Below are 24,943 nucleotides of genomic sequence, written 5' to 3'. Positions count from 1 at the left end.
AACCCGTTGATATCCAAATCTTTCATATTGTTTTAAAGTCGGTGAGTTTCTCCCCCCGAGCAGTGGGCTTTTCTTTTAGGCATGCATCTCCATCCCAGCCCTAAAAACTGTAAGTCAGTTGGTTTGTGTACAAAATATCCATGACAACGCACAGAGCTGACAGGAAACAGGATGCCATGTGATGCAAACTGCAATTAAAAAAGACCAAATTGAGATGCTTATTCCAAATGTGTTAAACAGAATGTGCTGTTTACATGACTCGTATTAAATCTGGGATATTGTCACATTTGTAAATAATAGTAGAATATTGTTGTGCGTGTAAATGTACCCATTGTTGTAAAGTAACTGAGAACATTTACTCAAGTACTGCACCTAAGTACAATTTTGAGGTATCTGGTATTTTCATTTGATATTACTTAATATTCCTGCTCCACCAGATGTCAGAAGACATACTGTACTTTTAGTATACATTGCTTGTGGTCATTTTATACTTGAATATTTTGATTCCAGGACTTTCACCAGTAATGGAGTGTATTAATATGGTGGCATTGCTATTTTTTTTTTACTTTATTAGCCATGGTGATTGTTACTAAACGTAATAACTGTTGGGTTTTTTCATGTTTTTTTGCAAGCACATACCAGTTGCGGCGTCCTGGAAGTGTCAACACATGTTTCACAGCAAGCTCTTCCTAGCCAAAGCAACCTAACACCAGACACTGTGGAGGTTTGAATGGACTGAGTAGTCAAACACATTTTCAATCATGGCAAATTTTCATTAGTTGTGTTCAAATGGAGACTAATGTTCCACTAATAATCAGAATGATAGCCCAAACTGAATAAAAATGCCTCATGTGACCACCTCAGTCGCAAGAGGCTGGTACAATCCGACCTTTAAGTAAGGGGTGGTGTAAACCTCTGAAAATAGGTTTAATAGGAAAATGTTAGCACCTGATAACCATGTGAACCCTTTGTCCTATCGTTTCTCTCTTCTCTCTTGTCCCACATGGGGTTAACATTAGGTGACGCAGAGTACCACACACAAGCCAACATGCCACAACAGCTGTTTCTACAAGCCTTCATCTGCTGATTTTGAGAATTGTCCATAAATTAAAAAAAAAAAATGTTGTGCTCTGCCAGTGCTAAACTCTTATGTGAGTGCTCTTTGCTTTGAAACAGAAGCCTTATGTAATGTTGCTGTTAGAGGCTGCAATATGAAGTTGCTGGACACCATCAGTAGCCTGCATGTGAGACTTTTTAGGGGACATAATTTGTAGCTACAGAAAATTGCCTGGGTTCGTGTTACTTTCTCCTAAATAGTATTAACAGGCAGAATCACTCCTTCTCCATCTACATCTCCATCTTTATGTATTGAATGAATTTTCTCAATAAGTTTGGAAGAAAACCTTTTTTCTTCTGTTATATTTTCAGCAGATTAGATGCTTCACAGCGGGAGGAACCACTTTGCGCAAGTCGGAAAGGTTCTGATTGTTCTGCTTTGTGGTATTAACACACATTTTATCATTTCACTTTATTTATTGTCCATGTAAACAGCGAAGTTGGATCACTCATCACAAGAAATAATGACAGAAATATTACCCATGTAACCGCAACGACTGATAATGGATCAAAAATGTTGCAGAGCTGAAATTAAGCTGTTAACCATCTCTCCTACTAAAAAAGAAATGTGAAAATGTGATACATCATTGCTTTTGGCCAGCTATTCTTCACTTTCCTGTTCAAAATCTCTCTTTTTTTTTGCAACACCTCGCATCAACTTTGCAATTTTCCATCATCCATTTAGATATTCCACCTTTTAGACTGCTGAAGTGATGCTCCTGTATTAGCGAGTCAAGGGCAGGTATGTAGGGAGCTGAAAAGCCACGGGTAGGGCCTCTTTGGAATATCATTTTTCTGAAATGGCAGTGCTTCACCTGGCATTAATGAGGATAATGAGTTCTGAGATGTCACTTCCTATTGACCTTTAACTCCAACTTCCTCGACACCTTACCCCCTGTCAAAGGTCCTGTAGTTAAACCCTGACACGCCGCGTCAAACAGCATTCCCCCAAGTGTCATCTCCAACCTCTCAATGACGACATATTCCCTGTGAAACAAAGATCTGGCACTCCAGACTATTGAACCCTAATTATGTATTTACAAGTTCTCTCATCAGCAATCCCAGGTCCGCAGCACAGATCCATCTCTGGAGGGGAGGAGATTGCGAGTGAGGGAGTTGTTGGAGGGGTCGCATTCCTGATCTTATTAATCTTTCCCTCCTCAGGGCCAATTGTGCGCCATCCATTTTCTCTTTCTTTCCTCCTGTTTAAGGCTCCCGTCAGGAAAGTAACTCCTTGCTTTGGATGCAGCTGGGATGAATAGGCAGCGCGTTACCTTTTCTTGGAGAACCGGGAGCTTATTTTGTCTTTCAAACCCCTGAATAACTGCCATTTGCACAAAGCGCCTTTTAATCACATTACATGGACAGAGCTTGAATAGAGGACTTCCTCGGCCATTCTTTTGTCACCAGCATCTAGATCCTGTTTTATATGCAAGGCTTAACCCATTGTCACCGCTTTCTCAGCACTGCAGTTTACCACTGAGGTGTATTTTGATTCGTCTTAGTGTACTGCTGGCCCATTGCCGTGCAGTTGTTGAAATCAGCGAAGTGGAGATGACGGCAACATTGAAAGGGGGAAAAAAAAAAAAAGTTTAGCATGCTGCTTCATGATGCGTTCATAATAGACTGGGGTGAGACTGCGTACCTCCTGACAAGCAGACAGTAAAGTGTTTTGAAGCAGGCCCAGATGAAACTGCCTCATATAGTCTGAAAACAAAGAGTGTTTTAACAACCACATATCAAGAGAAACTGTGTTCTTTCTTTCTTTCTTTCTTTCTTTCTTTCTTTCTTTCTTTCTTTTGTGTTAGCCTGTCTTTCTTTGGCAAAGCAAAGCAGATGGAGAGTGTTAACAATGAATATTTTACTAAGCTTAAGATGCAGGGTTTATTTACAGTATGTTGCTTCCTATGGACAGGAATACAACCACCATCTGAGACGCTTTTACAGAAAAACATATTGATTTTGACCATGCAAGCATCTATAACTCTGATTTATCACTCGCTGCTTTAATTAACATCCACACTATGTTTGTCAAATACTGTATTTTCCTTCCTTACTGCAGCTAAACTACAAATCTTCCCTCTAAATCTGCAGCTTCTGTCTCTTTTGTCTCCCTCTCTCAAACCAATTTTCTACTTGTTTTTTCTATTTGCATTTCTTTGACTAACTCCTACTTATATCCGTTCTCTCTTCTATTTTATGTCTGTATGCCTGTCTGCCTACCTGTCTATCTCTATCCAACTCCCTCTTGGCTTACATGTATAGCCCTGGATTCCAGAGTATCAGGTAAAAACACTTTTCACTTTGCTTGAGAATTATACTTTTCGTACAAGATGTTTTTTTTTATCCAGAACACCTTTATGTTGTAAAAAAAAAAAAAAAAAAAAAGAAAGAAAAAAAGAAGTGAACTCTGTTATTTAAAAAAAAAAAAAAATGGGTGAGCTCACAGCTTTCCAGTCATATCCTGTCACTCATGCTTAGTGTTAACTATTCAGCTCAATCACCATAACGACTATGATTTACATACACAGTCGAAAGATTGAAATTAGAGCAGTGACTAAAACGTTGCGAAGCCAACTATAATCTTCGGGAAAAACTACCTGCAAAGCTTCTTTTCCAAACATTTCAAAGCAAGTTGGCAGGTACATCAGCTTTATGCCAGCAACCACTTTCTGTGCTCCCTGTAAGTTACTATAAGTAAATGTGTTTGTCAGTCTTAGCTCTTTGCCACCACAGAGATAAGTAATTTTCTTTTCCAAATGTTTCCCTTTCCTCGGTTGTGTAATAGGAGCAGTCAAGATAGGATATAAAGGTAAATTGAACCACTACCCCCCAAGGGAGATTGTCACAAACAATCCCTCCCTGCTCTCTGTCTTTCCTAGCACGGCGTATATACACCTGTTCTATGTCCGAGTCGATCATAATGTTCCTGCTGTGATCCTGCTCGCCCGATATGTTTCCTCATCTCCTGTCCGTCTGAACACAGTCTCACACAGACTCCACGGTCCCTTCTCCCCCACCTGTCTTAATTCCCTGTGTCTGCCAGATTAAACGCCCCAGAACTGGTGTGGTTTAGTCATGTTTCGGCTCCCTGTCTTCACCCTCCACTAGAAGGAATGCGACCTGGCAGCAAGTGCTCTGTTTTCTGTAAATGTAGAGACTCTAGATCCTCCCTCTCCTTCCTACACTTCTTCCCCTATTTACATATATACTTCCCTTTCCCTTTGATGTTGCTGTTACTTCACATGAGTGTTCCTAACATTTAATTATTTCCAGGCGAAGGCGATGAACTTCCAAGACAGTCACTGATTTGTTTTTTGGCTCTTTAATGGGATTTCTGCAACTCACTCTGCTCGATAGAAACACAAAAAAACGTCCAGATTGTTGTGAATTTGGCAGCCTTTGATTCAAAAACCACAGCATGAGAATTCATGCTATCAAAATGCAAGTCATGTGAACCCATAAAAAAATCATTCAAACTTTGATTTAATCGCAAAAAACCCTCCAGATGCCATAAGGATTTGACTCAACATACATTCAGTGTCTTTTAACTGTAAGCAAACAGCTCAGCAGGTTTCCTCCTCTCTTATCCCATACATTTCCTTTCCCAGTGTAGCTGTACGTGCTCCTGAAACTCATGTGAAACGACAGTAACTCCTCACACCCTCCCCCCCTACATCCCAAGTCCTGTCAGAGGTGTATCGTACTGTATGTTCACTCAATGCTGTCTTTTATCATCTTTGTCCCTCCTCTGCCCCTTGTCCACTCTAAATGCCCCCTTCGCTCTTGTCTTCTCCCTCCCTCCTCCTCCTCCTGCTCCCTTTCTCATTCTCCTGATTTCCTTGTTCTGACTTACTTCCCTGTTTGACACGTACATGATGTGTTGACAGACGGCTGCCCGGGGCTGTGCAACAACAACGGGAGGTGCGTCCTGGATCAGAACGTCTGGCACTGCATCTGCCAGTCAGGGTGGAGAGGGCTGGGATGCGACGTAGCGACCGAAACGCTCTGCTCAGATGGCAAGGATAACGAGGGAGGTAGGGAGAATTAAAAGCCCCCGTACAAATAGTCTTTTAGGTTCAGAAAAACTGGAGTGTGCCTCTCTCATTGTGTGAGACAGAAAATTGGCTTTGATGTGGCTCCTCGGTGACAGTGCAAACAAACAAAACAAATCAATCATACATAAAAGATCACTGGAAAGAATATGCAAATGTTGTAGCAGAGCAGATTGTTAAACAGCACGCTTTAAAATATACAGTAGATCAATTATAAAGAGTAGTTGAGACTATATATCAATACTCTGGAGCGTGGTGGCTAATAAACTGCTGATCAACAAGCTCAAAAGTTTTGAGCTTCATCTGATTTGACATACTTTGAAACAGTTCATACTTTAATGTCAGCTCGGGATCTCTGCTGTCGCTTTAATGAACTTAAGTTCACATCAGAAGTCATTCTGTGTGCACCAGAGCTCAACACAATAACGGAGATGCTCCCACGTTTTCTAGTGCATCCAGGTCAACACAGCTTTCCCCTCCCTGTCTCAACTGTCCCTCCTGTTTTCCAGATGGGCTCGTCGACTGCATGGACCCAGACTGCTGCATTCAAATCGCCTGCCAGGGTCAGACCTACTGTCGCGGCTCACCTGACCCCGCCGCCATTGCCAGCCAGGGCCAGAGTTCAGCTGTCCAGCCCACATCCAAGGGCTTCTACGATCGCGTCAGCTTCTTGATTGGCCCCAGCGGCAGTCACGTGATACCCTGGGACAACCCGTTCAACAGCAGGTAAGGGGCTTAATGAATTACTGACAGCTTTTTAATTATTTGTATCACGTTGGCTGTCTCATTACCAGTCAGGAGACACCTGTGTTTGTGAAGCCACTCGGAAACGTCAAAGAATCTCACATCTCTTTGTCTTTGCAGTCACAGTGACAAGTGTGTTTACAGTGGTGTCGCTGCCACAAGCGTTTATGTCTTTCACCAGTCAAAATTAAGTAGCTCAGGAGTGAGCTTGTTCCTTTGCTATAAACAGCCATCATGACTGTGAAAACACGAGGATTATGTTTCTCACACCAAGATAACGAGTCCATGTGGTTTTCCAAATTGAAAAGGAAAGCACAGCATGCATTTCTCTGAAGAGACCGTTTTCACTGCACATTAATGTATATCTTTTATCAGAAACCTAATTTTTTTGATCATCAGCAGCACCGCCCATCACACAGTGTATTTGAATATCTAAGGCCAGCGCACTTAAAAAGACTTCTCTTTGATACTTGTTGGAATGGCTTTTTTTCTAGAGACTGTTTTTCCAACAGAAAACCACATGTTATCACTTCAACATCAAACATGGATAAATGCTTAGAAGATAGATGGAAAGATGGGTATTTTAACAACCACAGGACAGGTTTGCATGACATTTCGTACAGTCATTTATGGTCCCCAGAGGATAAATCCCTCTAACTTTGGAGATCCCTTGACATTTCCTCTAGGGCCACCAGCACGTTCACAGGTTTGGTTTTTGTGAAATATTCCGACAATTTAATCAATTGCCACAAAATATGATTCTATTAAAACACTTCATTTGTCCCTGGGGGGAAATTTGCAAGCTTAAGTCGGCAGTTTAATTTTGGTGTCATCAGGCAAAAATCCCATAATAAACTCATTGTAATTTCAATGGTCTGAGAGAACACTAGACTTCTGCAGCTCTGGTTGGCTCTGTTTTTAGATATAAGAAGATCTAGCCTGTGAGGGGAGACTTTGACCAATCACGGGTCATTTTCAGAGAGAGCAGCTGTCAATCATGTCAATCAGTGTTCATGAACTGCTGTCAGACTAGGCAGAGCTGATCAAGTCTGGATCAATATTCTGTTACTGCTTTGCCTATAGGAATGCCAGCTTTGGTTAATTTTGCCTTTGATAGCCCCACGCCCATTAACTGGTAACTAAATGTTAAATATGTTAGAAAAAAAAGCAAAATGACGTGAAATTTTAATGTTTTGCATCATAAATGTGTTGCCGTTTATTTTATTTCCTGTTGGCTTTGCTGACAGAAAATAGCTAGCTGCATTAGCATGCAGAAACATAGTGCCCACCCTCCGGTCTCCACTGGTTAGCCAGTGTTAGCTTTGGACACTATGCACTGCACTCAATCTAGCTAGGGTCAGAGCTAGCTTGACGCGCTGCTCATTCAGTAAATAACCTTAGTTACACCATCCTGCCATCACCCTCCAGTCTCCCTCCAGGTCGCCCCGGTGAGGAAGCGACTTCATTTTGAGCCACAAAAGCCCTTTAGCATTGTTAACGATGTTAGCACCAGTAACCACGCCATTATGGCAAATCATGCTAACAGTGAAAACAGAGCTAACAATGTTAAAGGGGGTTTTGCATCTCTAGATTGAGCCACTTACTCACCTGGGGCAACCTGGAGGGAGACCACAGGGTGGGCACAGTGTTTCCACAGCAACACTGTTGGGTTGTGAAGGCATTACCAGTAGTAATGAATGAATGAGTAGCGCCCTGAGCTACCACCCAACCCAGGTGGAGTGCAATGCAATAAACTGAAGAGTAGCAAAACTAACCTATAGAATGACATGTGTAGCTGGTCAAAAAAATATTCTCACCGATTAATGGTTAACTGTTGATATTCTTTATTTCATATTTCCTGTTACAAATGTTTTCAGAAACATATTTTAGTGCACTGTGTAGCTGTAGAATAAGAAGGTTTGTGAACTGCACGCCTTGTTGAAAACTGTCGAGCCAAAACGAAGCACAGGTCACCGGCTGGAACAAACTTCTCATTTTACAGCGAGGCAGTACATTAAAGTGTTTCTGAAAACATTTGAGAAGAGAAATAGGCAATGCAGTAACAGAATCTTGGTTCATATTCATTCAGATCAGCGCTGCCTAGTTTCACTGTTTGACTGTAGTTCACCAGCAGTGACTGACATGATTGACAGCTATTTTAGAGACTCCTCGGCTCTGATTGGCTGTTCAAGTGATTCTGTCAGGATATAATGTCTTTTGTCATATTTGGTACCAAGTTACATACTGTACCTTTAACTTTCCATCTTGCTCCATCATCAAGTCAACATTTAATTAGTCCAATAACTTGATGAAAACTTCGTCGTCGTCGTCATCGTCGTCGTCGTCCTCCGCTTATCCAGGTCCGGGTCGCGGGGGCAGCAGCTTCAGCAAAGAAGCCCAGATAGTCCTCTCCCCTGCCACTTCTGTCAGCTCTTCCGCGGGAACCCCTAGGCGTTCCCAGGCCAGCCGGGTGATGTAGTCCCTCCAGCATGTTCTGGGGCGGCCCCGAGGTCTCCTCCCGGTTGGACATGCCTGAAACACCTCCTAAGGGAGGCGTCCGGAAGGCATCCTTACCAGATGCCCGAACCACCTCAACTGGCTCCTCTCGATGTGGAGGAGCAGCGGCTCTACTCCGAGTCCCTCCCGGATGTCTGAGCTCCTCACCCTATCCCTAAGGCTGAGCCCAGCCACCCTGCGGAGGAAACTCATTTCGGCCGCTTGTACTCGCGATCTCATTCTTTCGGTCACCCTCACTCCATCCTACCCTCACTCGTGAACAAGATCCCGAGATACTTAAACTCCTCCACCTGAGGAAGGACCTCCCCCCTGACCTGGAGTGGGCAATCCACCCTTTTCCGGCTGAGGACCATGGCCTCAGACTTGGAGGTGCTGATTCTCATCCCAGCCGCTTCACACTCGGCTGCGAACCGCCCCAGCGAGAGCTGGAGGTCACTGTTCGATGGAGCTAGGAGGACCACGTCATCCGCAAAAAGCAGGGACGAGATCCTCCCGTCACCGAACCTGACACCCTCCACCACTCGGCTGCGCCTAGAAATTCTGTCCATAAAAGTTATGAACGGAACCGGTGACAAAGGGCAGCCCTGGCGGAGTCCAACCCTCACCGGGAACAGGTCCGACTTACTGCCAGCCACGCGAACCAGACTCATGCTCCTTCGGTACAGGGACTGGATGGCCCTTAGCAAGGGGCCACCAACCCCATACTTCCGGAGCACCCCCCACAGGATGCCCCTGGGGACACGGTCGTAAGCCTTCTCCAAATCCACAAAACACATGTGGACTGGTTGGGCAAACTCCCATGCCCCCTCCAGCACCCTGGCGAGGGTAAAGAGCTGGTCCACAGTTCCACGTCCGGGACGAAAACCACATTGCTCCTCCTCAATCTGAGGTTCAACTATCGACCGGACCCTCTTCTCTAGCACCCTGGAGTAGACCTTACCGGGTAGGCTGAGGAGTGTGATCCCCCTGTAGTTGGAACACACCCTCTGGTCCCCTTTCTTGAAAATGGGGACCACCACCCCGGTCTGCCACTCCAGAGGCACTGCCCCTGATGTCCATGCAATGTTGCAGAGGCGTGTCAGCCAGGATAGCCCTACAACATCCAGAGCCTTGAGATATCCAGGACGAATCTCATCCACCCCCGGGGCTCCGCCGCCTCGGAGTTGTTTCACTACCTCAGCAACTTCTGCCCCAGAAATTGGATGACCCGCCCCCGAGACCCCCGTCTCTGCTTCCTCACTGGAATATGTGTTGGTGGGATTGAGGAGCTCCTCAAAGTATTCCTTCCACCGCCCGACAATGTCCCCAGTTGACGTCAGCAGCTCCCCGCCCCCACTGTAAACAGTGTGAGCAAGTTGCCGCCTTCCCCCTCTGATGCGCTGAACGGTTTGCCAGAACCTCTTTGGAGCCGATCGATAATCTTCCTCCATGGCCTCACCGAACTCCTCCCACACCCGAGTTTTTGCCTCAACGACTGCCGCCGCTGCGCTCCACTTGGCCCGCCGGTACCCGTCAGGTGCTTCCGGAGACCCACAGACCAACCATGCCCTCCTTCTTCAGCCTGACGGCTCCCCTCGCCTCTGGTGTCCACCAGCAGGTTCGGGGATTACCGCCGCGACTGGCCCCAGCGGCCTTGCGGCCACAGCTCGCAACTGCCGCCTCGACAATTGCAGAGCGGAACAAGGCCCATTCGGACTCAATGTCCCCCTCTGCCCTCGGGACGCGGTCGAAGCTCTCCCGGAGGTGGGAGTTGAAGATCATCTGGACAGGTTCTTCCGCCAGGCGTTCCCAGCAGACCCTCACTGTTCGTTTGGGCCTGCCAGGTCTGCGCGGCGTCTTCCCCCACCATCTGATCCAACTCACCACCAGGTGGTGATCAGTTGACAGCTCTGCTCCTCTCTTCACCCGAGTGTCCAGAACATATAGCCGCAGGTCAAATGATACAACTACAAAGTCGATCATTGACCTGCGACCTAGGCTGTCCTGGTGCCACGTGCACCGATGGACATCCTTATGTTTGAACATGGTGTTAGTTATGGCCAAACTGCGACCCGCACAGAAGTCCAATAACTGAACACCACTCGGGTTCAGATCGGGCAGGCCGTTCCTCCCAATCACGCCCCTCCAGGTCCCGCTGTCATTGCCCACGTGAGCGTTGAAGTCCCCCAGCAGAACAATGGAGTCCCCGATTTTGATGAAAACTTGCAAAAAATAATGTCATTTTCATCCGCACCGATTTGTATTTGGTACCAGTTCGTAGACGTTAGCATGCTAACACACCAGACTAAGATTGTGTATATAGTAGACATTGACAGAGCTGCTCGCGTGGCTGTAGACTCTTAGTCTTGTTTCCATCATCTCTTTCAAAACAAGTTTTGTTAATATTCCTCTTCAAATGCATCTAGATTGACTAACTACGGTATCTATCCACAGAGCAGACAGAGTTTTATGTCTCTCAAAGACACGCCAACATTAACGGACCTGTGACCTTCCAGTGTTGGGGCTGGCTTTTTCATTCATCGTGACACCTTTGAAATGTGACTTCACATTTTCTTCATCTTTATGTGAGAATTAAGTAGACGTTTTAAGATGCTTATCCAAGGTAAAAGCATTATTAAAAAAGTTTGATATAAAGGAAGAGAATGTGTCAGCCAATGAATAGACTCCTGGATGACGTCAATGTGCAACCTGAGGAGACAGAGTTATATTTTTCACCCAAACCTCAGTGCATTCCCACATCTGTTCAGAATCACGAGTGGAGTTTGTTTTGTGACTGATGGAGAGGAAAATGATTGCCAACTGTGTGCAGAAGGCTTTGGGAATATTTCTTCCAATAGTTTAAAGTAATCCTTATGTAAATAGCATGCTTTACTGAAAATATAGAATGAGGCAGTCCCCCCCTCTCTTCTCCCAGCCGGGTTCTCAGTAATCCTCATCCTCATTGTCTTCAGCTTACTGTCGATTTCATGTCTGGCAGTGGCATTAGCTCTCTTGCTCAAAATACTCATTTGCTTTTTTATCTCCTTGTAGAAGTTAGTTTAGCAGTCAAAAACACCGTGCATTTTAGAGGCTCTGCAAACATGCATACATTCAGCAAAATTAATTACCTTATTTTACTGGATCCTACGAGCACAAACACTGCATACATGAAATCTTTTTTCAAAGAGTCAGATAATGAAGTGGGATGTAGTTGTGGCAGAGTTTGTTTGGAGACCCATATTTTTCAGACATTCATTTTAGGTTATAGGTGAATAATTTATTGACAGCCTTTGCAGAGTATACATTATAAAAAAGTCTCTGAAGCACTGGAACAAAGCCAGAACAGCATCAAGACTTCCAGCAGCAGCGGTGACTGTTCTGCCTCGTTGTAGAGTATCTGATGTCTCACGGTACAGAAATGGGAAACAGTTAGAGGTCACTCGTCTCCTCCGATTTTTTTTTTTTTAAGAAGCCATTGTGAAAACCAAGAGAAAGGGAGCAGATTTCAGCATGCGGTCAGGTTTCAGAACTCGGCAGTAAACTTGTCCCTCGTATAGCACAGAGAATAAAACATGTGTTGTGGTTTAGTGTTTTTTCTCCCCACACTAGTCCCCCAGCCGTATCACATGTCCCCACACAAGTCTCCCATTGGGTTTTCAGATGGTGTTTTTCTACAGCCAGCGTGAGACAATGACAGATAAGAATGCATGAATTATATGATTCATTTCTGGGGTTTCAGCAGGTGGTGTGACTCGGCGTTTGTTTGGGGGGTTCTGCTCTTGTAGCATGCTCTCAAAAGATTAATAGAGACACAGGGAAGAAAGAGTGAACCTTCGCCGGGGCTCTTAAGTGGCCTTGTTCCCCGAGCCGGTAAATAAAGGATGGGAGATAGTTGTGCCAGGCGCGGAGCGGGAGGGAAATAAGAGAGGCTAAAGCTGTTGATCATCCCCGTCTCATATACGTAATGACCCGGAGATAAAGTGGCAAAATGAGACATCTTTTGCCCACCAGTGACAAATGCAGAGGGAACAGTTTTAAAATTCTGCTCTATGGTTGAGAAGTAGGGAATGATTAAATGTTGATGGAAAAATATCGCATTGTCTCCCCATCTTACCTTCAAACAGAGGACTGACTTTACAAATTACTTCACACTTAAGGATACACGAACGAGAAGCAGCGTTAGGCAAGTTTTACCTGAAGGCCCCGCAGTCATCTTGAATAATCGCAGAGGATATCTGAGGCTTTAATCATGTATGAAGCTTCCGTTTCTGTGATTTATGAAGCAAAAAATGCCAAAGAAAATACAGTTTTTTAGGAGATAGCAAGGGAGGGGATGCTGGAGGTGGAGAGCCTTTTGACCAGAAGCGAATCCATTTGCCAGCAGGGCAAATCTGGATGAGCAAAGTGAATGAGTAATGCTCCCCCATGCTAGACTAACTACCATAGAGGTGCCCTTAAGTGAAGCATTTAACCCTCCCCCACCTGCTCTGGTGGCACTGCTCTTTGGCCAGCAGTGGGAGTTGGGTTATTTAAAGCAGCCACCAGGTGTAAATGTATTTAAAAATACTGGTGGAAAACAGGATCTTTGTTCAAAAAGCCTCTTTCCTGTATTCATTTTTTTGAAAAGGGGACATGTTTTGTTTCTGTAGACTTCAAATCTGCAAAAACCTTCACATTTTGACTTTTCACAACGAAACATTTTGTATTTCTTGTATTATAATTGTTTAATTTTCTTAACCACGCTGCGATTCCCTAAAATGCTGTGGCGATTCTTTTGTATTTGTCGCATTTCTTTCTTCCGAACCCCTTTTCATGTCTTTTTTCTTTCTTTGTGACAGTTTGCCTCCAGCATTGCATTTTGTTTTGCTGAATTCCTATAAAGTGCCTCTTGACACGTCAGCTATTGAGCCTTTGCAACTTCTCACATCAAGAGGGTATCTGTAACCGAGTTGAAGAGCTCGTTCTAACACAATTCTTGTTGATATATTATCTTTCATCACAAGTATCACCACAGACATTTATCAACGCTAGCAAGCACACGACTCGGGTATGACATTGACAAGAGGCTCTTTTTGGGAAGCAAATGTATTTGTGAGAATAATAACATTCGGATCACTTGAAAATACAATTCAGGGGAAATTCTTAATTTGGCGAGGTCAGAGTGATAACGATAATGTGGGTGTTTCACTTGTGAATCTCATTTGAAATGCCATCTGATGGGTATATTGTACACTTCATTTACTAAGGGACTGTACTTTACTTATCAGAGGAGGGGGCTGGCTGGGGTGTGACTTTTTCCTTGAGCCTCCCTGAGTGACTGGGGGAAAATGTATGACCCTTCCTCCACCATTATAACCATATGTTTTTTATATTCATACTAAATGTGGGTGTCAGCAGAATATGGGTGCATGACAGCCGTCTGTCACTGGTCCTACCAAACAAAACCAACAAAACACAATAAGCCTACACGTCACACATCTAGCATGCACACACATTACAGCACGCACACAGGTGGCATTACATTATATGCGACATGTGCAACAGTGGCACAGCAGATGTGATTGGATTTTAAAAACTTACCCTTGGATGTCTGAAAATTAAAAATGGAAAATAAAATCCTGGTTTTAAAAACTAACAAAATGCCTTAAACCCATCATTTGGGCTTCAGAGGGTATTCAAAATAAATATAAAATACAACGTTTTAAAGTTGCATGTCCCTCCTCTAAGCCAAAATAAAATCCACGAGTCCCTCCCCAGTGCTTTAAATATGATTCAACATGTGTCTCACATTTTGCACCATTCCCTCCCTCCTCATAAGTAACAAACAGTCCCTTAGTTGACATTACTTCGCAGCCTGATAATTTAACTGTGATGCCCACTGTTTTCTGTGCTGGCCTCTCAAATTGAATTGTGCCCCAGGAGCTGTACATGGCTTTGCGTGTCACATCTTGTCCCAAACTAATAATGTTTTAAATAAAAGTAGGGCTTAAGTATGATACAAATCCATTTCTGTGTGCTTGTGGAATATAAATGCTGCAATATATGTGCAAGATGCTGCAAAATCTCAACAGTCCCCCTTGTCTGCAGAACCTCATCCCAGTGAATTATGGGCTTTTAAGGCAGTAAACAGAGACAGAGAGGTGCTCTGTAAGGTGGCATTTTCATGAATAACAACCGCTGACATGCGTGTGTTCGGTCAGTAAATCATACCTCCCTGCTGGTGCCGCTGGCAAAGGGATGGCAGTTGTTTTGCAGCATTGATGCCATGGCCGCGTGTTGACGCCGGCTGGCATTGTTTGTTTACTCAGCCCTTTCTGTGTTTGTTTGCCCACACAGCCTGGCGTCAGTCATCCGGGGTCAGGTCCTCACGGGAGACGGGACACCGCTGATTGGAGTCAACGTGTCTTTTCTGCACTACCCGGAGTACGGCTACACCATCACACGGCAAGACGGCATGTAAGGGAGACACTGCATCAGTAGGTGCAGCATGCAGGGACACGCAGCGATCCATCTCCATTTATCAACACTGATTTACATGTCCAAATAAACATGAGCACTCAAGCTCAGCCCTTAGGTTCAGACGTTGACCTTGCAACAATTTATGTGTGGCATAGACTGCTGTCCCCAGACCAGTATGGAAAAATGCAGAAAAAGCTGTCCAGCAGCGGCAGAGTCGTCCTGGCAGTTATCCAAAAAGCGCTCAAAACAAATTGAAACAGCAGCACATTGTGCCCTAGAACAATTCCTCATGCAAATGTCACAATGGTGGAGGCCATTTTGAACCAGGCTGTTTAAAATGCATTGAATCAGCAAGGGTAGAATCAATCTGCCCGCGGTGTAGTAAAACATGGGATTACTGTCTGACCTTCTCCTGCTGTTACCGCAGACAGGTTCTTAATAATGGGAGTGCAAACACATACAAGACGAACGTATGTCTCATATTTTACAGGAAGGGTTCACCTCAGGTAGGAGCTTTTATTTTGCAGATGGTCGTCAGAGATAGTGGACTGGAGCCATCGTTCAAATTCAGAGGATAGGAGCCGTGTTTATGTGATGCCAGTATGGAATAAAAGGCTTATGAGTGGCACAGAATTGTACAGCTGTTGTTATGAAGCACAATCCTTGGGTCCCCAGATAGCTGAGGATTAGCTGATTTCTTCAGATATTCCGCCCTGTAACTCTTCTGACAAGGAGCGTGATAAATGGTTGGGGATAATCACACTTGGTTAGCCAACAGATCCGCTCAGTGTGTTAAGAAGAGGGGGGCAGCATCAAAGCCTGGCCTCTTGCAGCTGTGAGCTCCCCACTGCCCAAAGTGGAGAGAGCTTGAGAAGGAAGCTGTTTTAGGTCAGCTGCACAGCTTGGCTGTTGGCGTGTGTGTCCGCGCTGTGTGTGTGTGGCGTTCTGGGTGTGGGTGCGTGCACGAGAGATGTGCATAAGCATTTAAATCTGTGAGTGTGTGTGTGTCTTTGTGCAAGTGAATGCATGCAATGTCACCACACAGATGCTTTACCCCCTGGGTAGTGGAGCTCGCAGAATATATAGAGCAGCACTTCAAAGACTCGCCCTTCATTTCCAAACCAGTAACTTTTCCCTGAGTAATGTCGTACTAATTAAAACCAGACCGACCAAAAGTCCCAAGACTCAAGACTCCAAACCAAATTCAACCATAAAGTGTCTTCTCACACCATGCCTGGTTAAACAAAAAGTCATAAATTAGATTCAGTGAATGATAATAAAATATGGAGGCTGCACAGAGGGAATACTCTCGATAAGAAAAAGTTCTCTCTTCCATTGAAGATGGATGAATCAAATAAATATTTCCTTTGCTATTTTGCACTTAAAGGGAAATTCCAGTGTGTTATAACTTGGGGCTTATTTTAAAAATTTAATGCATCGTTCCTATCAGTAATAACATTGTGACATTTTTAAAAAGAAGTCTTAAGGAGCGACACACATGAGCAGTAAAAACAAGATTCAAATGTGCGCCCATCACTTCCGGGTTGGACTTTGACCTTGTCTTTATTTTAAGTCTTGTGGTTTAGATCATCTCAAATAATTGACTCGGTGTTAAAAGATCTCAGCACTTACTTTATGAGCATGACATCATAACCAGTACGAGACTTATCCCTATAAAAGTGCGCTCAGTAGAGCACAGATTACCACCAACTAGCCACCCAAGCTGATCGCTTCTATTCTAATAATCATTCTTGTAATTCCAGCAGACATGCTGCGTCATGTTTCTAAAGCATCCCGGAAGCTAATGCCTGACCCATCCGCCAGGTATAAAAGATCCAAAATTTCCTTATCACGATTCCGCATCAGCTCAGGTCCGTGCGACTGTCCACGCAGAAAGCATTAATTGAAGCTCCAGAAAAAAAAACACCCCGTCTATTTTTCACGGAGCTGCAGCGCATTGCACAGTGCAAATCCATTTCTTCTGCCAACGGGCGCTGTATGTGAAATACAGATACCATATAATTATGAGGATAAATGTGTTTTAATAACTAAAACACAGCCACAAATCTTTGATGTATGTCGTGGTATTAACTTTGTGAGTTACAGCACAACAAAGTAGGAAATAATAAACACAATTAAAAATACAAATAAGGCACCATTTAACTCATTTTATCCCTACTTATGTACTTACAGTAGAAGCACAGATATCAAGGGAACATGACCAGATCAGTAAAATCTACAAGTCAACAAAATTGGGCAGACAAAACGCTCTGCTTTTGAAACACAAAATGACAAACAAAATGTGGCCTGCAACGGATGTCTGGGGGTTTTTTTTGTTTTTTTTTTAGGAACACAAGCGTTACTGTGGAAAGCTGACATCTTTTAAAAGGAGTGAGGAGTCAGGACTCGATGGTATAAAACAGTCAATAAAATAGGATTTTCAACGGTTGTGAATTACCGCACTAATGAAAGATTCTTGAGTATAGTCATAAATGTACACACAAAATATTAGGCTGATTGGTCCAGTAGTATTAGCTGTGGACAGAGAGATACACACACTCACACATGCACATATGTACACACACATGACCAAATGCAAGAATCCCTCTGGGCTAACACCTGTTGGATATTAAAAAAAACCTATGAATATAAAAGTCAAGTTATAATAAACTGGAATACAATCTATTTATTGTGACTAACACAGTTAATCCAAACTGACTGTTTGCAATTTCATGATGCTGTGTTAAGGTTTGACCTCTTGGCCAACGGTGGTGCTTCTTTGACGCTGAGTTACGAGCGTGCCCCGTTCCCCACACTGCACCGCACAGTGTGGCTGCCCTGGAATGTTTTCCACGTGATGGACACAGCGGTGATGAAGCGGGAAGAGAACGACATCCCCAGCTGCTACCTTACTGGCCTGATCAGGCCGAACCCCCTCATCCTGGCTACGCCCCTCTCCACTCTGTACAAGACCTCCCCAGAGGACAGTCCCATCATCCCCGAGACCCAGGTGAGACCGCTGTCACAGGGGTGACTCAGGGAGATCACATTACGGGGCTTTTATAGTCAATTCCACATTTGTGCTCATATCTGATTGTGTTGAATGACTTCAATAATACGACCCATGTTTGATCCCAACATTAAAAGCAGCAGTGTTGAAAATACACAAACACAGAGTAACGATAATGCTGTTATCTTCCTTTTACCATGGCTTCTCTCGCTTATTTTAAACACGGTCAGATTTGCCTTTCAGTTTGCCTTTGAGCTTTGATTGAACTGAGGCGTCTCCCCAAATACTAAGCCATAAATTGTCTCGCAGTAATACTGATAAATTCTGAGGGCACATCGCATGGAGGTTACATGCCTCAGGATTTGGTTTGTATCCATTTGGCTCAAATCAGAGTTGAAAATCCCTAAATGCAAAATGTGGCTCTGCAGCTTTTGCTGTTAGAACTGATTAGGAAAAAATAGACCTGTGTTACGTTTGAGGGGAGAAAAAATCTGAATTCGGACATGCTTCAGTGGCAGTCTGAGGTAAAACCTGGTCAAGGGAATTGGAACAATAAAACGAGAGTCAGACTTGTCAGTTATTAGAGTTCCTGTGTTGAAGTTTTTTCTCACAGACTCAAATAATGAAGAATTCATTTATTGCCTTTGGAGTTTTGCTCAATTTGCATATAGACTAATGTACTCCGTGGTTTGGTATAAGCAAGACCTTATTTTTTAATATTTCTGCTGCTCAACAGTATTTCATAATGTCAACTGTGCTGCATAAAATATAACACAATTAGCATGTATAACCCCTAACAATAAACAAATTTTCCCCTACCTGACTGAATAGCTCTAAATGAATGAATGATAAAAGCAAATCCCAATGTAGGAAGTCCAGTATATGATACTATATATTACTGTAGCCATCTCGCTACGTGTGTGAGTTCCCCCAGCATAGATACACAGACTCGCCGATGAGTTTTCAGTCTTTTATTCAGGCACTCTGCTCCGTACAACAATTATTAACTTAAACAATAAATCACGTGTGCCTGCAGCTGCCCGGCTCCTGCGGCACGTGCTCTTCCGTAAGCTACGTTTTTAACAAAAACAAACACACGGGCAGAGGTGTCCCTCCAGTAGAAAGCAGACGACTACTCAGGACCAGCACACTACTGCATAAAAAGGGGAGAAAGAGCAGTCAGAATAATTAGCAGCAGCTGTTCCAATCAACTCACCTGCCACTTCTCTCCTGAGCCATCCCCCCCCCACACCTCTCTCTCTCTCCTGCAGCCGACTGCTTACCACGCCCCCCTCCACAATTACATCACATAGATATTAAATATGATATACTGTATTTAAAGGAGCAGTGTGGAGGATTTAGTGGCGTCTAGCAGCGAGGATTGCAGTTTGTAACCAGCTGAAACCTCTCCCTTGTGCCAGGTGTGAACTCTGGTTAGAATTCCTTCAGTGTACATTGTTCAGGAGGTTTTTACCAAGAGCTGAATTATCCACAGAGGTCTCTCCCTCCCCAAAACAAATGGACCAATTACAAATCAGTGTTTTAGCTCGTTGCAGACAAACTGCTAGCCCAGCACCTGCTATTGTGTGCTCACCTGTTTTCTCTAATAACACCTCGTTTTCACAAAGCTCTGTGTATCTGAGTGAGTCGACAGAAACTCCATTATTTGCTATGAAAAACTCTGTGAACTCTGATGTGTTTTTTGGGTCCAGAGTTTATATCAAGTACGTTGAAAAAAATTAATCTTTCATGGCAGATTTCGGACAGACCATATACACTGTGCCACAGGAGGTTAGCATAAAAACAAATTAGCTAGCACTGATGAATGTAATACAGCTACATTTATACATTTTTCCAAGGAACAGTTCGATGGCATGTTTAGCTAGCTGACATTAATAGCATGCTAGCTGTGTAACCTATAACAGTGGTGGATCCCAGGTCCATTCTGAGTGATCCGCAATTGACTTGTGAACATGTCAAGTTTGTAAAAAACAGTGAATTGCCGGCACAGAGCTTTTACTTCCTTCCCTGCTGTAGAGTGAGTGATGAACGGACAGCTACATGACAGAGACGGCAAACTAGCTCCATGACATGGCCAAACACAAATGTGACGCTAACTACATTAAACTGCGCCAACCTCAAACAAATGACTAAGGAGAAATCTGGACTACATGGTTGGACCAGTTGGGAGTCACTGACCTATGGAGTGCATGCACAGTGGATTATACGTCTTTTAACAAAATACTTTACAAAACTGGCTTCACACCAGAGAAAACATAATGATTCTAACTATTACGTGATTACACACTAAAGAAAACATACTTATTATATTATATTCCAGTGTCTGCCAATATATCCCCCTAAATCCTACACACTGGACCTTTAAAGACATTATCTACCAGTAAACTCCTGCTGCTTCTGTTACTTAAGTCTACACTGCACACTGTGTATCTGGCACCAGTCTGACTGCTAATTAAAATCATAGGTCCTTCATGAGCAAGTTGCCATACCAGGCAGTGACCTCAACCTGGTCTACCTGAGCTCCAGGGCAGCTGGCTACAAGCCCATCCTCAAGGTGCTTCTGACCCAGGACCGCCTCCCCTTTGGCCTGATGAAGGTCCACCTGATGGTTGCCGTCATGGGCCGTCAGTTCCAGAAGTCTTTCCCTGCCTTTCCCGACCTCTCATACACCTTCATCTGGGATAAAACAGACGCCTACAACCAGAGGGTCTTTGGCCTGGCAGAGGCTGTGGGTGAGTACCTGCTGTGAAGCTGCCAACTGAAGATGTTGTGTAAGCGTAGGTTTGCTCAGATACTCCTGCTACCTTCAGGCAATGAACCTTGGGTGAACTTTCGAAGATTGATTTTATTTTTTTTCTAAATTGAGGATTATTTAGCCAGGGACTGCTTTTGTTACCATGTGCAATAAAGCTTTAGCAGGTGGTGTGAAATCCTAAAATCCCCCCAGTGCTGCATTTTTGAAGGCCACTGCTCTTTTGCTGACTTCTTTGTTTTGCATGTATGATATTTCAGCAGCAGTTCGCCGACTAAAATATTGCCTATGAGGCAGTGGCCTTAGAAAAAAACCCAGCATCACAAATAATAACAGGATCTTTAGAAGGGATCATACATAACAGCATATCTTATTTATTTTTTAAATTATAATTTAAGTGTCATCTTGAGGGTTATGCTACATTAGAGTTTCTACTGAACTACACGCTGTAACACTTTATCTTAATGTTTTGCTGAAAAACTTTTTAAAGGCTGAAAAAGTCAGAGGGATTTTGTTAAGAAGGATAAATGTTTGAGCACTAAGCTTAGATATTATGAGAAAAAAAAGCCCTTAGAGTCACGACAATCAGCAGGATTCACTGGTGGCTTATGGCTGCGACCATATCACAGCCTTTATGATATTTACTATAATGTGCCCCATCTGAGACTTTATCGTTTAAATAATTCATGCCACTTTACACGCAATTTTGCGTCTAGTTTATTTGCATTTACACAAGATAAAACAAACGAGAGGAGAGAGCATAAAAATCCAAACGGTGCAGGTGAGACACAGAAACCCCACAGGTCTTCTAAAATCATCCCAGCTGGAGAAAATGACATAGTCAAAGAGAAAACAGAACCAGCAAGTACTGAAAACAACCACAACGTGTGCTGCATGCTTCATAGGCTACAAGCCTCATTGCTGCCATAAGTGTCAGGTAAGGAGGTTGCAACCTTGCTCACCATAGGTATCTGCCATCATTACTTCCAGTGTCAGTGGGATATGAATACGAGTCCTGCCTTGATGTGGTGCTCTGGGAGAAGAGGACGGCCGTGTTGCAAGGCTATGAACTGGATGCCTCCAACATGGGAGGGTGGATGCTCGACAAACACCACATATTGGACATTCAGAACGGTAAGAAATGCTCATATATCTCGTGTAAGTGTGTATGCGTGTGCATGCGGGGCAGAAATAGGTGGCCTCTTAGGGTTACAGGCAGGTGGTCTTTACCCCGAATCACCGCAATAAATACTTGAATCAAAATGAAATATGGTTCGTCATCCCATCTGCAGATAATAGAGGAGAGTTTTGAAGGGCCGATCATTCACAGTAATGACAGAATAAATCAGTGACTAAGTCACCAGGGTGCAGGGCTCGCTACGATTCCACACTACTCAGCTATTTTAGGAAGAAGACGGCCCTTTCGCTGCCCATGAAGGCTCGCGCTTTTGATGAACAGGCGTCATGTTTAATTCTCGCATTAATTCAGTAAACTAAATTAATTTCTTGCTCTTTCATCAATCAGGATCGCTTTAATCGCCAAGTACAATAAATGGACGTGAGTTTGTCTTTGTCGCGCTGGTGCGGAGACACAAAGAGAGTGAAACATGCATAATGAAACTATCAAATATACATACAGCATTGAGTCATTGCTGGGTTACAGTACCAGGAGGTCACATTCTATAATCTGGAGAGTTCAGTGCTGTGTTGCAACTGTGCAGGCAGTAATATGACTGCAATTATAAGGAGTGGGCCTCAGGGTAGTGTGCATTGTCAGTTTGCCAGGCTGCTGTTTTGACATTAAATCCACTCCAGCTCACAATCTTTGTTCCAGTTGTCCGACACAATTTGTGCCCCTTTCATCTTCAGAATAGTCAAGGTTACATTCGTGGCCTTCAGCAGAGTCCGTCGTTTCACACTGTTAGATTGGAGTCAGTGACTGGATATGTAGGTTGGGTTTTTCCCATGTTGTTTAGTGGGCATTTAATGTCTCTGCTCATTTTTAATGCAAGGGTTTTTTGTAATTAACTCATCCATTTGTAAAACTTGCTTAATCACTTGTATTTGCAAAGTCATAGATGCATAGAAAGACGGATACTGTAGATATCACATAATCTGATTTGCAAATGCATCTGAGAAAATGCTAATTATACCTGTAATGTTTTTCCTGGTTCCTGCCAGACTCGTGTGTGTGAGCCACAGAGTCTGGGGACTTTCTTTGTTGTTTCCTACAGCGATAGCATCACTGCCGAGGAGCCTGGCATGGTTATGATTGATTTTTTCTTCTGATTCAACTTTATTTCCATTATTCAGGGAGAGAAAACATAAAGCACTCCAAATGTTACAGCTGATATAATTACGAGATGTGGACCGGTTGTTCTCAATTCATCTCTTCTCAGTTTTAAGAGTCTAGAAAGTCAAATAACAGACTCAGGGCAGGTATGTTTGCAGCGTGTGGGTCAATTTTGGGCATTGGGAGACACAGTGTGCTGTGTTTGCACGCAGGCTGAAGTGTCCTGAAATAACTTCTTCTCTATTTTAAGCCATCATCAGGTCGTTAGTTTTTAGAGGTCATCGTGCTGAAAAAAAGATGAACTAAATTTCATCACACTGAGGAAGATAAACGTTTAACTTTTCATTTAAATGTAAAGATAGAGCAAGAAAGTGCAAATTTATCAAGTTCCCTTCTGGTGGTGCAAAATCTCATTTAAGATGAAATGGTTCTTTATGTGACCATCAGAAGGGGGCTAAATGACCTGATATGCAATGATATGAGTATTAAAGGGGCAGTTCACCCCAAAATCAAAACTCTTTTTATTCCTATTACCTGTAGCGCTGCTTATTAATCTAGATTGTTTTTGTGTGAGTTATAGAGTATTGGAGATATCCATTAATGGAACTAGATGGCTCTAGGTTTGTGGGATATTTAAAAAAAAGTCTCTTTCAAGAAACCATGACCTGATTACTCAACATAATCCAGCTTGTTGCGAGCAGTTTCATGTAGGAGCTATTTTCTTTTTCCAAACTACTCCCACTAACTGTATCGCTGCACAGAAGGAAATGTGCATCTACAGCAAGCTACTGAGCAAGCTGACAATGCAGCTCAACCAGGAAAGACACCATAATCGTTTACATCTCATGCTGTCATGAGCAGATGCATGCTACCCTCTGCATAGTGATACGATTGATGGGTGTAGGTCGGAAGTTACAAAGAAATTAGTTCCTGCATGAAACTGCTCACAAGCTCTGTGGATCATCTTGAGTAACTGGGTCATGATTTCTGGAAGGAGACATTGCTGTTCACTTTCTGAGCTTTGAGCACCACAGACTGAGTGCCATCTTGTTCCATTATATTAAAGAGAAAGCAGACATCTCTACAGCCCATATCTCCAGCACTCAGCAGCTCACACCAAAATAATCCAGATTGATAAATAGCACTACAGGTAAGAGGGGAAATATGTACTTTTGATTTGGGAGTGAACTGACCCATTAATGCCCCAGCGAAACAACCAGAATTACCTGGTATGCCTTCACACAAGCTTCCTCTCTTGAGAGTTTGATTGTACGCCCACACTCACTCACTCAGAGGTCGTACTGTTCACCTGACAGGTGGGAGTATCAGTCTTTTCTTATTTGTTTCCTGTTGCTGTGCAGAAATAAGGCAGAAATAAAGTGAATGTGTTGCTAAATTTACCAATTTAGCTTTAGGTGAGCTTTTTTATCAGTCAACAGGTTTAGCATCAGCAGCTATCATCACTTTAGTGTGCATCAAGATGAAGTTGCCAGTAATTACTGTGTCACTCATGCATTTGGATTCTGTGCAATAGATGGAGAAATCACTTTAAATTCAATTCATTCTGCAAAGGCTTGGTTCCTAAGTGACACAATCTATCATTATGAAATTGTATGTATTTATCCCCTCAGTGTGTGCAAAAATAATAGTAGTGTATGAGGCACTACCAGCAGGTCCTGTGAGGATGAAGAGGTTAATGAGGTTCACCGGTTTAACAGCACACAATTTAAGTGTTTGGGAGGCTAATTGTGCATGAAAATAGACGGCTGTTTTTATATTCATTCATGGTGCTGGTATTGAATTTGAATTGCAACACAAATTCTCCAAATCTCTACTGGCATCAGAAACACACTGGAGAAAATGTAAGCAACTCAAGCTGACCAATCACATTTCTTGTGGCCGCTATGTGGTATCTCTGCAGCCCTGATGTGTAGTTACATTTATGAGGAGGTTCACATGAGCTCTGGTGGAGCTACAGAGCATCCCTACATATCCTC

The 24,943-nt window shown here is 43.5% G+C and overlaps 1 protein-coding gene across 6 annotated transcripts in view; it reads left to right on the top strand.

The window, feature by feature from the left end:
- Window positions 1-24,943, top strand: part of LOC117261067 (teneurin-3) — a 193,694-nt gene that overhangs the window by 130,358 nt on the left and 38,393 nt on the right. For 3 of the 6 annotated variants that reach the window (XM_033633279.2, XM_033633278.2, XM_078169501.1), the window contains 8 exons: window positions 3,382-3,402; window positions 3,905-3,928; window positions 5,007-5,153; window positions 5,681-5,897; window positions 14,748-14,867; window positions 17,619-17,880; window positions 20,366-20,633; window positions 21,644-21,787. In XM_033633279.2, the coding sequence (XP_033489170.2) occupies window positions 3,382-3,402; window positions 3,905-3,928; window positions 5,007-5,153; window positions 5,681-5,897; window positions 14,748-14,867; window positions 17,619-17,880; window positions 20,366-20,633; window positions 21,644-21,787 (1,203 nt within the window). The remainder of the gene's footprint in view (window positions 1-3,381; window positions 3,403-3,904; window positions 3,929-5,006; window positions 5,154-5,680; window positions 5,898-14,747; window positions 14,868-17,618; window positions 17,881-20,365; window positions 20,634-21,643; window positions 21,788-24,943) is intronic. The other 3 variants (XM_033633282.2, XM_033633281.2, XM_033633280.2) reach the window with 2 other exon arrangements.

This window comes from Epinephelus lanceolatus, chromosome 7 (assembly GCF_041903045.1).
Source record: "Epinephelus lanceolatus isolate andai-2023 chromosome 7, ASM4190304v1, whole genome shotgun sequence".
NCBI classification, from domain to species: Eukaryota; Metazoa; Chordata; class Actinopteri; order Perciformes; family Serranidae; genus Epinephelus; species Epinephelus lanceolatus.
This window is presented reverse-complemented; position numbering and strand designations above follow the sequence as displayed.